Here is a 14,259-nt window from a genome sequence, read left to right on the forward strand (position 1 = left end):
ATGCCTCGTAAGTTTTATATCATTTACAAATTTGCATTAGTACGTAATTATTGGGTAAAGAGTTGAGAATTTCAATATTTTTCGTTGCTCTTGTTGTTTTATGCAATTCAAGTAATTAATCAAGATGATTATCTTAAACTTGGACTGTTCCAGAATCTATATACTAAAATACGGTCATTGTCACTTAACTATGTTTTTTTTTCTTTTCCTTTTCTCATGTACAAGGAGAAAACATCATACAGGGTGCCGATGACTTTGTGGTAGGTCGAACGGAATGGACTCATTACTTTGATGTCATTGCATTTAGATATCATTTGGCATTGTTTTGAAGAATGAGAACCTTGGATTTTTAAATTTCTTCTGTTGTTTGATATGTGGACTTGGGTATTATGGTATTATGGTATGAGATGCTTGATGGAGTGTTTAAGTGGTTTGGTTCTTCCCACTTGATAGCTAACTTTTTAGGGAGGGGTAGCCAAGTTCTTGGATGGATTTGGACTCCTTGAAACAAAGGAATATATAATGTAAGTGCAGAAAATAAGAAAGAAAACTACCAGTCATTGCCTCCTGCTTACAATCATGTACGACAGACTCATCCACACCATATTTTTCATACTTCCTTTGTTCCTCCCCTTCCTTCTACAGAAACCATAATTGGAGGCCTATGGATTTGAGTCCTGTCATTGTTATTTTTTAAACTCCTATTTAATATCAATCAGTCATTTTCTTCTGTTTCTGAATCATATTACAAGTTATTTATATATCATTGTTGATGAGATATCAACTAACACCAGAAGCCTTTTTAAAAAGTTATTTCTCAATCACTTTACATATCGGAAGGCTTTTTAAAAAGTGTTTTGAAAATTGTTCTGGTATTATAGGCTTGGTAGCTATACACGCTGGTTGAGTGCTTTTCTTATCCAGGTGATGGACTTATTCTTATTCCGGAACACTTGTATAATACCATTACCAGAACACTTTGTTCCGGTATGTAATATAAAAATTCTGCATATGATACAAACCGGAACACTTTTTAAAAAGTGTTCAGGTAACAATCCATATTTTTTTCTAAACCGGAACACTTTAAAATAAATGTTCCGGTAAAATTAACATCCCGAAAAAAAAAAAAAAGGTATGATCGGAACAGTGTTTCGGGGGTATGATCAGTCTACCGAAAAAGTTATAAAACGGCAAAGTAAAAAATATTAAAATATACTAAAATTTGATAAGGGTATAATGGACATATTGGAAAATATGTTGGGGTAAAGAAATAATTGTTGGGGTAGAAAAAAAAATTTCCATCTTGGGTTCATCATATTTAAGATCCACGAGTAGAGCTCTTTTTATTCTCATGTCAGAACACCCTAGTAGAGGCGAAGCGGAAAAATTTTAATTTTGCTTTTGCACCCTTAGCACAAATATACCAAAGAGAAAAGAGGTAAAAATACAGAAGAAAATAAATAAAAACTATGCACATTGCTGAGAAAATGCAAGCAGATAAGGAGAAAAATAAAAAGAAATGAGAACATCAACCATAAGATACACCCAAAAGAAGAAAGAAAAAAAATGTGCAGTACAACAAGTTGCAAGAAAATCAAGTGTGACAGTTGGCTAGAAGATTATTGTATATACTGGCTAGAAGATGATTCCTATTGTTTAAAAAATCCACAATATTTAGTTATACATTCTTCGAACCGGACACAATCGATATGTTTGTCAATCATCTTCGGTTCATTATTTTTCATGCGCACGAGTAAGGCTCATTTTGTTGTCATGTTGTCCAAAAATAGTAATGTTGATGAATGATAAGGTTGAGAGGATGATTATGAAGGAGATAATTGTATGAAGAAAGAGGAGAAAGGTTTATTTTTGTGGTGTGTCTCTTTTGTTTAAATTTTGAGAAGAGGAGAAATAAGTCTTGTTTATATTGTGAGGTGTGCCAAAAGAAAATAGCCTGTATTTTACGTTTAAAAATGAAATTGTTTAAATTATGTCTTACATGAAAAATGAAGCAGTTGGTAATAATCGTAAACACAGATTTACGAACATTGAGACTTGTAACCACTACTTGTAACAAAATTTAATTAATATTTCATAATTATTATTCCAAATGTTCATAACACCAAGTAGTAAGTTCATAAAATATATATATGCAAAATAGTGAGAAAACAGTCACAAACAGAGTCACATTTCAATTTGCCATTGCAATTTGTATCGTTTCTCCTTCAAGCTATATATGTTTTTTAATTTGTAAGCCCTGTTTAAAAAATTTTCTCCACCTCGTACCAACATCTCCCTTTGTCTGGTAAAATCAAATTCATTTCCACGTTTAGTAGTAATTCCAAACTGTACCACATTATCTTCAACGTTTGAAAAGTGTCTCATTTGGATGCAAAAACCAATTTCATGCTCATTGGCTCATCCTACATTCCCATGCGCATTCCCCTATGTTTACTGTAAGATAAAAATTAACAACAACGATTATAATATGAATTTGAGATCTTTACTATTTTATTAAAAAGATATACTTACACTTGAATAGCAACATTAATCCATCCAAAATCAAACCAAAGAGCTACGCCAACTGTTGTTGGATTTCCGATACACAAATTTGTGGTGCATTCCAGATGTTAATTAAACCAGAGAGCTGCGCCGCACCGAAATCAATTCTGACATAATAAAGAGTCTGAGATTGAGAACAAGAGAGCGAGACAGGAACATAGATCTTTATTGGAATTGGAATGTCGTAGTTTTTGTGGTGTGTCAATTTTGTTTGAATTATGTTTTTTTAGAAGGATGAGAAATAATTATTGTTTAAACTGTGGGGTGTGCAAAAAAAAAATAGTCTGTATATTATGTTCAAAAATAAAATTATTTAAATTATGTCTTGGATCAAATATTACAAGATAGATCGAATAAATTAACCTATTAATCGCAAGTCAATCATTAAAGTAATGGATCTTTTGTAACAAAAAAAAAGTCAATCATTATACGTATTGTGTGTAAAATTGTATTTATTAACGAAAATAATAATACTTACAAATTTTTGTATTTCTTTTTCGTTTGTTCCAAACTCGATGTTAACGTTGGGATTGAATTTGTTGACTTTGAAATTCAATCCCACCATGTGCTCTTGATTTGGGGAACCACGAATAAAATCCTGCATTAATTCATACACATTTCAACTTAACAATATCAATTACCTCTGCATGGTAACCATTCATTTTTAGTATAAAGTCCTTTTTACTAGATTACATCTTCAAAAATCCAGCAAGTGCTCATTTAACGTCAATACTTTGACGGTCCATGACCCTAGGGTTATGCGCTTGTTTAACGTCTTGAGACTTGACGATCCGTGACCCGAAGGTCACACGCTCTTTTAAAGTCACTAGCTTGACGAAGAATTACCTCAAAGATCTTTAAAGATGAGTGTTACCTTGTGGCGAATCAACTTTCCACACTTATAGGTCATTGGCTATTCACTTTGAAGCTACATTCTTCCTCTCCCGATTTAATTATACCTTCGAATCGGCCGCAATCCATATGTGTGTCAATCGTGTTCGGTTCATTATATTTCATGCCCAAGAGTAGGGCTCGTTTTGTTGTCATGTTGTCGAAAAAATATTAATGTTGTTTAATGAGAAAGTTGAGAGGATGATTGTGAAGAAGATGATTGTGAGGAGAAGGAGGAGAAAGATTTGCTTTTGTGATTTATATACTTTTGTTTAAATTGTGTTTTTTGAGAATGATGAGAAATAATTTTTGTTTAAATTGTGAGGTGTACTAATCTTGCAATTGCAAGTATACAATTCGTCAACAAGTAGTAATAAAGATCGTTTACGCATGGATTATCGTAACTCAAACAGTGCAATCGAACTTCAGACTTAGTTGTGAAAAAAGTAACATGATTGGGGGAAAATGAGTCTTAAAATATCAACACTTCGTTTAACGTCAATAGTTTGACGGTCCATAACCCTAGGGTTATGCGCTTCACGTTGGGATTGAATTTGTTGACTTTGAAATTCAATCCCACCATGTGCTCTTGATTTGGGAAACCACAAATCAAATCCTGCATTAATTCATACACATTTCAACTTAACAATATCAATTACCTCTGCATGGCAACCATTCAGTTTTAGTATAAAGTCATTTTTACTAGATTTCATCTTCAAAAATTCAGCAAGCGCTCGTTTAACGTCAATAGCTTGACGGTCCATAACCCTAGGGTTATGCGCTTCATGTTGGGATTGAATTTGTTGACTTTGAAATTCAATCCCACCATGTGCTCTTGATTTGGGAAACCACGAATCAAATCCTGCATTAATTCATACACATTTCAACTTAACAATATCAATTACCTCTGCACGGCAACCATTCATTTTTAGTATAAAGTCCTTTTTACTAGATTCCATCTTCAAAAATCCAGCAAACGCTCGTTTAACTTCAATAGCTTGACGGTTCATAACCCTAGGGTTATGCGCTAACATATTGAGGCTTGACGGTCTGTGACCCGAAGGTCACGCGCTCTTTTAACGTCACTAGCTTGACGAAAAATGACCTCAAAGGTCTTTGAAGATGAGTGTTACCTTGTAGCGAATCAATTTTCCACCCTTATAGGTCATTGGCCATTCACTTTGAAGCTAGATTCTTCCTCTCCCGATTTAATTATACATTCTTCGAATCGGCCGCAATCCATATTTGTGTCAATCGTATTCGGTTCATTATATTTCATGCCCAAGAGTAGGGCTCGTTTTGTTGTCATGTTGTCGAAAAAATATTAATGTTGTTTAATGAGAAAGTTGAGAGGATGGTTGTGAAGAAGATGATTGTGAGGAGAATGATTTGCTTTCGTGATTTATATACTTTTGTTTAAATTTTGTTTTTTGAGAAGGATGAGAAATAATTCTTGTTTAAATTGTGAGGTGTATTGATCGTGAAATTGCAAGTATACAATTTGTCGACAAGTATTAAAAAAGATCGTTTTCGCATGGATTATTGTAACTCAAACAGTGCAATCGAACTTCGAACCTAGTTGTGAAAAAGTTAAGATATCAACACTTCGTTTAATGTCAATAGCTTGACGGTCCATAACCCTAGGGTTATGTGCTTCACGCTGCGATTGAATTTGTTGACTTTGAAATTCAATCTCACCATGTGCTCTTAATCTAGATCCAACCTCAAAAGGATTTAGTTCTCCATGGTGGATAGAACAATCTTCATCACAAACTCCATTGAAGATCCTTCCATGGTGAGAATTGGTTGGAAAATTGATCAATCTTCTCTCAAAGATTAAGGGAATTCACAACAAATCTCCACACTTCATCAATAGAACCGTTCTTCGGTTGAAAATCCGAACCCTTCTCCAAAATCTCAGCTTCCCTTTTATAACAGATCAAAACAAAGTTTGTAACCACCAATTTTTGCCCCAGGCATGACTAATTTTGCACCAGGCGAATTTTTTTTAACACGTGGCGACAGGGTGAATCTTGACTGCAGCAATGAACTACACACCAGGCGAGGGCATGCAAAATTTCACGCCCCAATTTCACATCAGACGAAATATCTATGCGTAAAGACAGAGGCTTCCAAAAACTCTCCAAATTTCGCACCACGCGAAATCCATGCGGAATTGGGGCGAAATTCAGGGCTTCTACACAAACTTACAGTTTCTCTCTTCCTTTGCAAGTAATCCTAAACACATGCATTATTCCCCAATTATAAGGCTCAAAAACCTTCTAAAACACTTGCAATTGGTCTTTATTTCCATGTAATGACACACGTCATCATGTACTAAAAGAAAATAGTCTACATTTTACATTCAAAAATGAAATTGTTTAAATTATGTCTTAGATAAAAGAAACAGTCGATAATAAATATAAACACAAATTTACGAGCATTGAGACTTGTAACAACTACTTAGAATTAGAAGACATTCAAATTACCTATCACTAAGATCAATTTATTGTTAGCATCTCGAGTTAATTTAAACTTTATGAGCATGAAATTTTGGTCACAATCGTAACCGACATAATTCAACCAAAACATACTATATATATTTCCAACTAATAGACCCAAACACGTCTTTAGCTATAAACCACACATGCAAACAAGTAAAATCTATATATAAACTAACCTTTTCCCATAGTATCAATTGCAATTTGTGCCATTTTCAAGTCACGAGCCTTAATTGTCACTGTGCTTGTACATTTGTTACAGATTGATCATGAAAAGGTTATACTAATATATAGTACTAGTAGTTAATTAAACAAAATCATAAGTGGCTTAACGCGTTAAATTGTATAATCTATAAGGAATAAAACAAAATGTGTCATTAAATCATATAGTCCCACGTACGTGTTGTCAACATTGGACATTAAGTATGAACATTTTGTGGGTTTCAGCTCCACAATTTCTATCATTCTGTCTCTTTCTCTTAACCTTTGTGAAAATAGATCCCCAGAATTTAGCAACATGTTCTTTGAGCATTCTATTTCTATTGATGTTATTAGCATTTCCATTTTCACCTTCTTTCATTTTATTTTTGGTTTAAATATATTCCAGAGTTTTTCGTAAGGATTGGTGGAAGAATTTCTCATGAAAGGTAGCGTCACGATGTCTGTGTCAGAGTTCGTACCTGATAGGTCTATACTCATTTAGAAGCCAAACAAAACAATCAGGTTCAACTTTCAATTCATACAAGTAAAGGTGCAAAGATCAACTCATACCCAAATGCGATAATTATATGTAAACTTGGGCATGGAAAGTCCAAGCTAAGTGATTTGAAATAATGGGTTACGCTTCACATTGGGACACTAGCAAAACCAAAAAGGGAGCAACAAATTTGGCACATAGTTTCTCTTCTCCATAAATAATGGTTCTCAATAGTTCTCAACTTCTCATAAATAATGGCCACTTGTCACATATGTGTTACTTGGTAAGAAGGTCAAAACCGCAAATTTATAACAGTTGAGGGTCAAAAATACTATTTTAAAAGTTAATTGGGTCAAAATTGTAAGTTTTTGAAAGTTAGAAAATACTCCCTCCACTCTAAATTATAAGGAAAAAACTCTTTTTTTTTTTTTTGTCTCAAATTATAAGGGAAAAACCATTTTCAAGAATATTTTTTCCTTAATCTCATAAAATTAAATGAAAATTGCATTTAATTTTTTTCTCTATCCACTTTTCTCGATAAACAACAATCAATAAAAATTGTTTTTACATCTTCTCATGCAACTTATTCCAAGGAAAACCCACAAAAACTTATTTCAAATTATTATGTTTTATTTTTTCTTAATAAGTGTGATTTTTATTTTTTTCTCTTATAGTTTGGGTCGGAGGAAGTATGAAATTTAGTCATTGATATCTATAATAATAACTCACCAAACATTAAGACAATATATAATTGTTTACTCATTCAAAAAAGAAAAGAAAATATAATCGTTTATTATATTCAATCTCTTATCCAAACTTGTACTACACTACAATTTTCTAAAAAAGAAATACTCCCTTTCATCCTATATATATATATATGTTGATAAATACTAGTACTTTCCATTTTCATATTTATAAGAATAGTTTTGTTAGTTATAAAGTAAAGAAAATATTGAGGGAAAATCCATCATGGTTTCTTACTAAAATATGAATGAAAAATTAGTCCCTAACAAAAAAAATACTATTTTTAGTTTTTTATCAAAAAATTTAGTGGTTAGAATTTCCATCATTTAAGATAGATAAGTAAAATAATCAAAGTTCAAACTCTTTACAAATATATAACGCAATGTCGAACTAAACTTACGAGACTCACGAGACATCATTTTTAATCTCTTACAACCATAAATTGGGGAAATTTAATCCTTTTGTTAACTTGTTTTCTAATTTATTTATTTTTCATATTTGAACCGTGACTGCATTAGACTATCTACAATGGACATGTTGAATGTATATTCAACTGTAAGATTGGTGTTGAAACCATTGCTTCTACCATGTTGAATCTGAGCTGGATGAAAGAGGAGATGAATATATTCAACTCAGTTGAACTCTGCAATCTTGGACAGCTGTCGCGCTTTCATTTGCCTAGGCAGGCGCGTGCGGAACACGCGCAGACAGCGCGCGTGAATGATCCTTCAACGCGGAGAGAGAAGATTCTTGAGATAAAAGGCAGCCACGTGGCTGCTTCTGATTGGTCCGGTGGATTTTTATGATTTTTATCCTTTAAACTCAATTATCTCATTGCAAATTAATTTTTTATTTTTTTATTTTTTTACCAAAATTCGTGATTTTTTTTTCTCTATAAATAGAGACTTGGTTCATTTCATTTGGACACAGAAAAAAAAAAACCAAGTTTTTCACTATCTTAATCTATTATTATCTTTCTAATTAGTGTTTCTTTTGAAGTTTTAATCTTTTTTTAGTGAAATGGATCCCAACAATTCTTCTAATTATCCCAACAATTCTCAAAATCCCAACAATTCTCAAAATCCCAACAATTATCAAAACTCCAACAATTATCAAAACCCCAACAATTATCAAAATCCCAACAATTATCAAAATTCAAATCAATTTTTCAATCAACATCCTCAAAACACACCTAATTTTGGTTTAACACCAAATTTCAACCAATCATCCTTTGTTCCAAACTTTCATCCATATTATGGAACTATGCTGAGAAATCCATCTCAAACTCCCCCATTTAATGGTTACATGCCGATGGTTAATGAAAATTTTTCGAGTGGTGGTACAACTAACTTTCCCGAATTTTCAACACAATTAACTATTGTTAATGAAGATTCAACTCCTGTGAGCAAGAAAAACCATCAACCATCATGGAACACTGAACAAAATTTGGTGCTAATTAGTGGGTGGATCAAATTTGGAACAAGCAGTGTTGTCGGGAAAAACCAGAAAGGTGAAACATATTGGGGTCAAATTGCTGACTATTGTAATGAGCATTGCTCATTCGATCCTCCGCGTGATGGAGTTGCATGCCGAAACCGTTTTAATTATATGAACAAAATACTGGGTAAATGGATTGGCGCTTATGATGGCGCTAAGCGTCTCCAAGGAAGTGGTTGGTCCGAGAATGATGTTTTGGCAAAAGCGCAGGAAATATATGCATGTGGGAAGAATGTTCGGTTCACTTTAATGGAAGAATGGAATGCTCTCCGTGATCAACCACGTTATAGTAGTCAAGTAGGATCTGGAAGTAGTGGATCTAAGAGATCTCACGAGAGTGATGCATGTGGCTCAAACTCTGTAGGATCTAGTGCTCGTCCTATAGGTAGGGATGCGTCGGAAAAAAATATTGGAAGATGGTGCACCTCGTAGTAGAAAATATGTCAATAGAGATCATCCAGCTGCAAACCAAAGACTAATTGACGACTACTTTGCCAATGAGCCTACATATGACGATGCAATGTTTCGTCGTCGGTACCGCATGCAAAAACATCTTTTCCTTCGAATCGTTGGGGACCTTTCAAGTAGTGATAACTACTTCACCCAGCGAGCTGATGCTGCCAAGAAAGAAGGTATATCACCTTTAGCAAAATGTACCACAGCAATGCGAATGTTAGCATACGGTATGACAGCAGATGCGGTCGATGAGTACATCAAAATAGGAGGTACTACTGCATTAGAGTGCTTACGTAGATTTTGTAAAGGAATCATACGATTGTATGAGCAAGAGTATCTCAGAGCACCAACCCAAGATGACCTGCAAAAAATACTACATGTAAGTGAACTACGGGGGTTCCCAGGGATGATTGGGAGTATTGACTGCATGCACTGGGAGTGGAAAAATTGTCCTAAAGCATGGGAAGGTCAATTTACTAGGGGGGATAAGGGAACCACCACAGTTATTCTTGAAGCAGTTGCATCTCATGATCTATGGATCTGGCATGCCTTTTTTGGATGTCCGGGGACGTTGAACGACATAAACGTTCTAGACCGTTCACCTGTTTTTGATGATGTGGAACAGGGAAAGACTCCAAGTGTGAATTTCTATGTGAATCAACGTCCCTATGATATGACATACTATCTAGCCGATGGTATCTACCCTTCTTATCCAACTTTCGTCAAATCTATTAGACTTCCTCAAAGTGAACCCGATAAGTTATTTGCAAAATATCAGGAGGGATGTCGGAAGGACATCGAACGTGCATTTGGAGTGCTTCAAGCTCGTTTTAAAATCATCCGTGAACCAGCTCGCTTGTGGGACATAGCCGATCTGAGTATCATCATGAGGTCTTGCATCATATTACATAATATGATTGTTGAGGATGAACGAGATTCATATGCTCAACGTTGGACCGATTTTGAGCAGTCTGAGGAAAGTGGATCTAGTGCACCGCGATCATATTCAACTGAGGTATTACCCGCTTTTGCAAATCATGTGCGTGCTAGATCTGAGTTCCATGATCAAAAAGCTCATCACGAATTGCAAGCAGATCTAGTGAAGCACATATGGACAAAATTTGGAATGTTTCAGGATTAAAGATGATTTGTTTCGTATTTGTGTGTTGTTTCGTATTTTAAGTTAATTTGCATCGTATTAATTACGTAACTTGTGTGTTGTATTGCATTTTAAGTTAATTTGTATCGTACTAATTACGTTATTTGTGTGATGTATTGCATTTTAAATTAAGAAAATAAAAAAATATTTAAATAAATTTTGTTAAGTGTATTATTTTAATTTAATTTTAATCGATAATTATAATTTTATTTAATCATAAAAACAAAAATTTAAATTTAAATAAGAATATGAAATAGAAAGTGGTGGGGTAGAGAAAGTGGTGGGGTATGGTGTTGAATAGAAAAACCATTGGAGAGGGTAAAAGTTGAATGTGTGTTGAATGATTAGGTGGAAGAAAGAGAAAATGATGTGGAGTGAAAAAGTGGGTGTTGAATGTAAAATGGTGTTGAGACCATCGTAGATAGTCTTATGTGACAGTTTATATGTCACTGAAAAAAGCATCCTATAAAAAATCAAAATAAATTTCACTAAAAAACATTTCATAAAAAAATATAGTACTAGTATATAAAAAAAGACAGAGAATACATGAGTTGAGTACAATCATAATTTTTCACCGAGTGATTGCATTGAGAAACTAGAACTAGAAAACGCGTGAAATTAAATTGAAAGCTCTATAAATACGCTCTTATCCCCATGCGTATTGTTCATGCAAACTGTCCAACACATCAACAAGGTTAGTCAAAAATCAATTCTCTCTTCAATTTCTATCCTCTCTCTCAAAATTCAATTCAATTCCCACCAAATATTTTTCACTTATTATTATTGTACTACTACTAGTAGTACTTGTTTGTTTGTTTCTACTATTTACACTCCATTTTCTACTTCACTTAATCTTTGTTTTACATGATTTGTTGTTGTATAATTGTATTTGTTCTTTAAACCACTATTAATTAATCAATCAATCAATAATTTAATTTATCTTCTAATCACAAATTAATTTTTTGTGATGCAGGAAATTTTCAACATTCACACATGAAAGAGGATGAATGAATGAAGATTGAAACCCCAATCTACAATCACATACACACATTCTTCTCACTCCTCTTTATATAAACTAACTCTCCAACAACATTCTCAAACCCCTTTTCAACCTTTCTCACTCTTTCAAACATCAACAACATTAATATGAACAAACAACTCATCCTTATCTGTCTCTTTTTCCTCTTCTCATCAATCAAAGTAAGAACATCTTAAAGCATCAATTTTTAATTTTCATTATTATTCAAAGTATCAATTTTTTCTATTATTTCATGTTTGTAATTGTAAAATCTAAAATGGGTATTCATAATTCATCAATATTCATCAATGCAGGTTGATTCCGCCGGAGATGCGGTGGCCGGAGAAAAAAACCCATTCACACCAAAAGCATATGTGAATCGTTATTGGGACAAAGAGATCCGCAACGGTTTACCAAAACCGTCGTTTTTGTTCTCCAAAGCGTCACCGTTGAGCACAGTGGAAGCTGCAACTTTTGCTAAACTCGCCGCCGGTAACACACTCTCAACACGGCTGCCGGAATTTTGCTCCGCCGCAAATCTCCTCTGCATCCCGGAAGTTTCTCAGAGTCTTGAAAAACATGACAAGGATGGAAGCTTTGCCGTGTACGGTGACAAGAACTTCACAAACTACGGAACGGGTCGACCCGGTGGAGTTGACTCGTTCAAAAACTATTCCGACGGAGCAAACATTCCGGTGAACGATTTCCGTCGCTACAGCCGTAACTCCGCCGGCCATGAAGAAAGTTTCACCAGCTATGCAACAGATGGAAACGTCGTTGATCAAAGCTTTCACACTTACGGCGCCGGAGCAACGGGCGGCGCCGGCGAGTTCAAACAATACACCGACGAAACCAATGTTCCTAACTTAGTTTTCTCTTCTTACTCCGATAACGCCAACGGAAGAACACAATCATTCAACTCTTACACCGAAAACGGCAATGCCGGAGAACAATCGTTTTCTTCCTACGGTAAAAACGGTAATGGTCCCACTGAAGAATTCACCAATTATGGAACAACTTCCAATGTTGTTGGATCGGGTTTTTCAAACTACGCCGAAACCTCTAATGCTGGTAATGACAGTTTTAAAGGTTACGGGGTAGATATGAATAACCCGACTAATACTTTTTCTAACTATGCTAACGGAGGTAACGGCGCAATTCAAACATTTTCAACTTACCGTGAAAAGGCTAACGTTGGTGCTGATTCTTTTACAAGCTATGCAAAAACTTCAAATGCTGCGAAAATCGGTTTCAATAATTATGGAAAATCGTTCAATGAAGGAACTGATACATTCACAAGCTATGCTAAATCATCAACAGGTGAAACAAAAGTTGATTTTAAAGGCTATGGTGTTAACAATACATTCAAAGAGTATTCAAAAGAAGGTGTTTCTTTTGCAAAGTATACAAACGTGAGTTCAAGTTTAAGTGCTTCTTTGAAAGAGAAAAAAATCACGGCGGTGGAGGGTAATTTGGTAAAAAAATGGGTTGAACCGGGTAAGTTCTTTAGAGAAAAGATGTTGAAAGAAGGAACTGTTATGCCAATGCCTGATATTAGTGATAAGTTACCGAAAAGGTCATTTTTACCGCGGAGTATTCTTGCAAAATTACCGTTTTCTACTTCGAAAATCGATGAAATGAAACGGTTATTCAAAGCTTCGGATAATGGTTCAATGGAGAAGATGATGAGAGATTCATTGGGTGAATGTGAGAGACTTCCGAGCCGCGGTGAGACAAAGCGATGTGTGGGGTCTATTGAAGATATGGTTGATTTTGCAACTTCGGTTTTGGGTCGAAATGTTGTGGTTCGGACTACTCAGAATTTAAATGGGTCGAAGAAGAGTGTTATGGTGGGTCGGGTTATTGGAATAAACGGTGGGAAAGTTACCCGGTCTGTTTCATGTCATCAGAGTTTGTTTCCTTACTTGCTTTATTATTGTCACTCGGTACCTAAGGTTCGGGTTTATCAGGCCGATTTACTTGACCCAAAAACTAAAGATAAGATTAATCAAGGCATCGCGGTTTGCCACTTGGATACTTCTGATTGGAGTGCAAGTCATGGAGCTTTTATGTCTCTTGGGTCGGGTCCGGGTCAAATTGAGGTTTGTCACTGGATTTTTGAGAATGATATGTCTTGGACAGTTGCTGATTAAGTGAGAAGATTGTGAAGATGAAGGATTCAATAGGGAAAAAAAATCAAAACTAGTTCTTTTTTTCTGCTAAAAAAATTTCAGCAGTTTAAAGAACTACTTGTTTTGAGTTTAAATTTTAATTTAAGTAATGTAATTTTTTATTTTTCAATTTTTAGTTTGATAGAAAAGTTAAGGCATGGTATTACATTTGGAATCTGGAAGAAGGTATATTATTATATTTTATATATTATTATTAATTAATTGTAAGTGTTTATGGATTATGGATTGCTTGGTTCCATAATGATGGGAATCAAATGCAAAGAATCAAGTTGAATTAAATTAAATTAAATTAAATACTTTTTTTTTTTAATTTGATCTTACTAGTTATAGTTTAGTTTTTCCCATGATGATTTAACTTTGTTACTATGTTATTTTTTGTTTTGATTCAATTATTAGTGTTTGGTTAGAATGTGATAGAAAAAAATGATGAAGAGACAAAAAAATGAAAGACATGATACACAGATTCTGAATGATGATAAATTTGAGAAAGAGGGAGAACAATTAGAGGGACATGGAATTGGATTTTCCACAAATATACAAAG

The 14,259-nt window shown here is 34.3% G+C and overlaps 2 protein-coding genes across 2 annotated transcripts; both read left to right on the forward strand.

Moving 5' to 3' along the window:
- Window positions 1-8,525: 8,525 nt before the first annotated feature.
- On the forward strand, window positions 8,526-10,546 carry LOC123908996 (putative nuclease HARBI1). Its single transcript, XM_045959763.1, has 2 exons — window positions 8,526-9,229; window positions 9,309-10,546. The coding sequence occupies exons 1-2, from the start codon at window positions 8,659-8,661 to the stop codon at window positions 10,487-10,489; spliced, it is 1,752 nt and encodes a 583-aa protein (XP_045815719.1). The 5' UTR covers window positions 8,526-8,658; the 3' UTR covers window positions 10,490-10,546.
- A 519-nt stretch (window positions 10,547-11,065) lies between these two features.
- On the forward strand, window positions 11,066-13,920 carry LOC123908636 (polygalacturonase 1 beta-like protein 3). The gene is made up of 3 exons (XM_045959330.1): window positions 11,066-11,201; window positions 11,481-11,707; window positions 11,840-13,920. Exons 2-3 carry the CDS (start codon window positions 11,654-11,656, stop codon window positions 13,676-13,678), a joined length of 1,893 nt encoding a protein of 630 aa, XP_045815286.1. The 5' UTR covers window positions 11,066-11,201; window positions 11,481-11,653; the 3' UTR covers window positions 13,679-13,920.
- Window positions 13,921-14,259: the final 339 nt, after the last annotated feature.

Source organism: Trifolium pratense, linkage group LG2 (genome assembly GCF_020283565.1).
Source record: "Trifolium pratense cultivar HEN17-A07 linkage group LG2, ARS_RC_1.1, whole genome shotgun sequence".
NCBI lineage: Eukaryota > Viridiplantae > Streptophyta > Magnoliopsida > Fabales > Fabaceae > Trifolium > Trifolium pratense.